The 2,500-nt window shown below is 37.3% G+C and overlaps 1 protein-coding gene across 1 annotated transcript in view; it reads right to left on the bottom strand.

Annotated features, from left to right (window-relative positions):
- LOC143024607 (epidermal retinol dehydrogenase 2-like) overlaps nt 1-2,500 on the bottom strand; it is a 130,357-nt gene that overhangs the window by 96,470 nt on the left and 31,387 nt on the right. The window contains exon 2 of the mRNA XM_076183465.1: nt 706-1,016. Within this exon, the coding sequence (XP_076039580.1) occupies nt 706-946 (241 nt within the window). The 5' untranslated portion in view covers nt 947-1,016. The remainder of the gene's footprint in view (nt 1-705; nt 1,017-2,500) is intronic.

Here is a 2,500-nt window from a genome sequence, read left to right on the forward strand (position 1 = left end):
TCCTTTTAATATGAATAAATGATCAACAGGATTATCATTGATGTACAAATCTATTTCCGATTTTGATTAACAAACACGTTATATCAATGTTCCTAGGAAAACGTGTTTTTCTAGAGCATCTTAGGAAAATTTATAAAAAGAAAAAAAAATACAAAAGAAGATTATGACAACTGGAGACCTTAGGGCCTTCAGTATGCAGTGTTCGATATTTCTTTTATGCGAATAATTTTCGCCAACTTTCTCGACCCGAGGCGAATTGGTCCGAGGACCTTCTCTCCACAAACCAACCCTGAGGGGTTGACATTCGGTCTTCTGAGAGGGTGAAGGAGTCTCTCTCTCTCTCTCTCTCTCTTTCTCTCTCTCTCACTCTTTCTGTCTCTCTTTTTCTTTCACTCTCTCTCTCTCTCTCACTTTCTCTCTCTGTCTCTCTCCATTTCTCTGTCTCTCATCCTTATTGAACATAAGATTAAGCTCAAGAATAGACTAAGAAAAACATTGATTGCTTTTCATTTGTACTATCATACAATTCTACTATTTGTTTATTTATTTATTGTTATTCTTAATTATTCATCTATTTTGTCATTTTTTAGGAATCTCTATCTTCGTTACGATATTTTCCACAATTATTGAAGCGTTGGTAATCGAAGAATAAATAAATATACACCAAATACCCTCCCACATCATCAACACTATATTTGTACTCACCAGGCGTGTTGACATCCCACGTGACAATCTTGGCGCCAAACTTGGCAAACTTGAGACACATGAGACGCCCAATGCCCGATCCTCCTCCAGTAATAAGAACAACGTTCCCCTTAATGTCCTTCCTTTTGAGGGAGGTGGGGATGAAAAGCATCACTAATGCCTCGAGGATGTAGAAGATTGAAATGACTAGGGAGCCTAGAAGCTCAGCAATAGCCATCAGTCGAGTCGCCACTTCGCCCATATTGGATGTCGACTCGGCGGGACACGGTCTGTTAGCGTCGTCTCCGTTCAATTCGGCACAATCGCTGGACCTGGAAAAGAACAAACGAAATATTATCAACTTCTTTATCAGATGCTATTCATATTAATCTTGCAAAAGAATAAAGGCGATTAAAATTGCTACATAATTTATCAGATGCTGCCACGCGTCTTCTCGAAAAAGTAAACAAACGCAATATTATCAGCTTCTTTATCAGATAATAATCATATCAATCCTGCAAAAAAAATAAAGGCAGTTAAAATTTCTGTTTACTTTATCAGATGCTCCACGTACCTATCCTGGAAAAAAGTAAACAAACACAATATTATTACCTTCTTTATCAGATGCTGCGCATATTAATCCTGCAAAAGGGCAAACCTAATATCATTATTTTCTTTATTAAATGCTGCACATATCCATACTGCAAAGAGTAAACAAACCCTATATCATTATTTTCTTTGTCAGATACTGCACTTATTTATTCTGCAAAAACTAAATAAACCTAATGTTAGTATTTCTTTATCAAATGCTGCACACATCTATCGGTCAAAAAAGAATACAATTTTTTTTTTAGTAATTATTTTATCAGATGTGACACGTGCTTATTAGTATTAGTTTTCTATGCAGTTTGTTAATATATAATATGTGAAACAATAGAAAATTGCGTGTTATGAATTTAGATAAGTTGTCTAACAAAAATGCGTTTGGATTTAGGAACAGGCCGAGTGGAACTATATGTATAATTCAATGTAGTCCTTTGTATACATATACTCTCTCTCTGCTTTACTCAAATCCTGACCAGGTGTAAATATGTGCTAAAGTGCATGTGTGTGTGTGTGTGTGTGTGTGTGTGTGTGTGTGTGTGTGTGTGTGTGTGTGTGTGTGTGTGTGTGTGTGTGTGTGTGTGTGTGTGTGTGTAAACAAAAAAAGTAAAATAAGACTTTAGTAACGGCCACAGGGACTAGGAACTACACACATACACACGCGCGCGCACGCACGCACACATACATACACACACACACGCGCGCGCGCAGAGAGAGAGAGAGAGAGAGAGAGAGAGAGAGAGAGAGAGAGAGAGAGAGAGAGAGAGAGAGAGAGAGAGAGAGAGAGAGAGAGAGAGAGAGAGAGAGAGAGAGAGAGAGAGAGAGAGAGAGAGAGTGGCGTCCTTGAGGGCAGTAATTTCAAAGGTTTTTGCATTCACATGCGGTTACGAAGCAAAAAATCTATGCACTACTCGAACGCACACTGACTTGTAACAATACAAACGTGATGAAGCGACGTGACGTCACCGCGCCAACAAAAACGTCGACAAAACCTACTCATAAGCTTCTTTATATCATCTGATAGACATTTATAATGATTTATAAGAGCACACATGTGTATTTCTCCCTATGCAAAAACAAGAAAATTTAATATAATTTATTTAAGTGGTAGAGTATGCCTACAAGAGACTTTTTGTTTCATAACAAGGACGGACGCATTATAAAAAATATCTGAACACACAAATAAGTTAAATAAATAAACAAATAAACAAAT

Source organism: Oratosquilla oratoria, chromosome 4, assembly GCF_046742065.1.
Source record: "Oratosquilla oratoria isolate Oo_2021 chromosome 4, ASM4674206v1, whole genome shotgun sequence".
NCBI lineage: Eukaryota > Metazoa > Arthropoda > Malacostraca > Stomatopoda > Squillidae > Oratosquilla > Oratosquilla oratoria.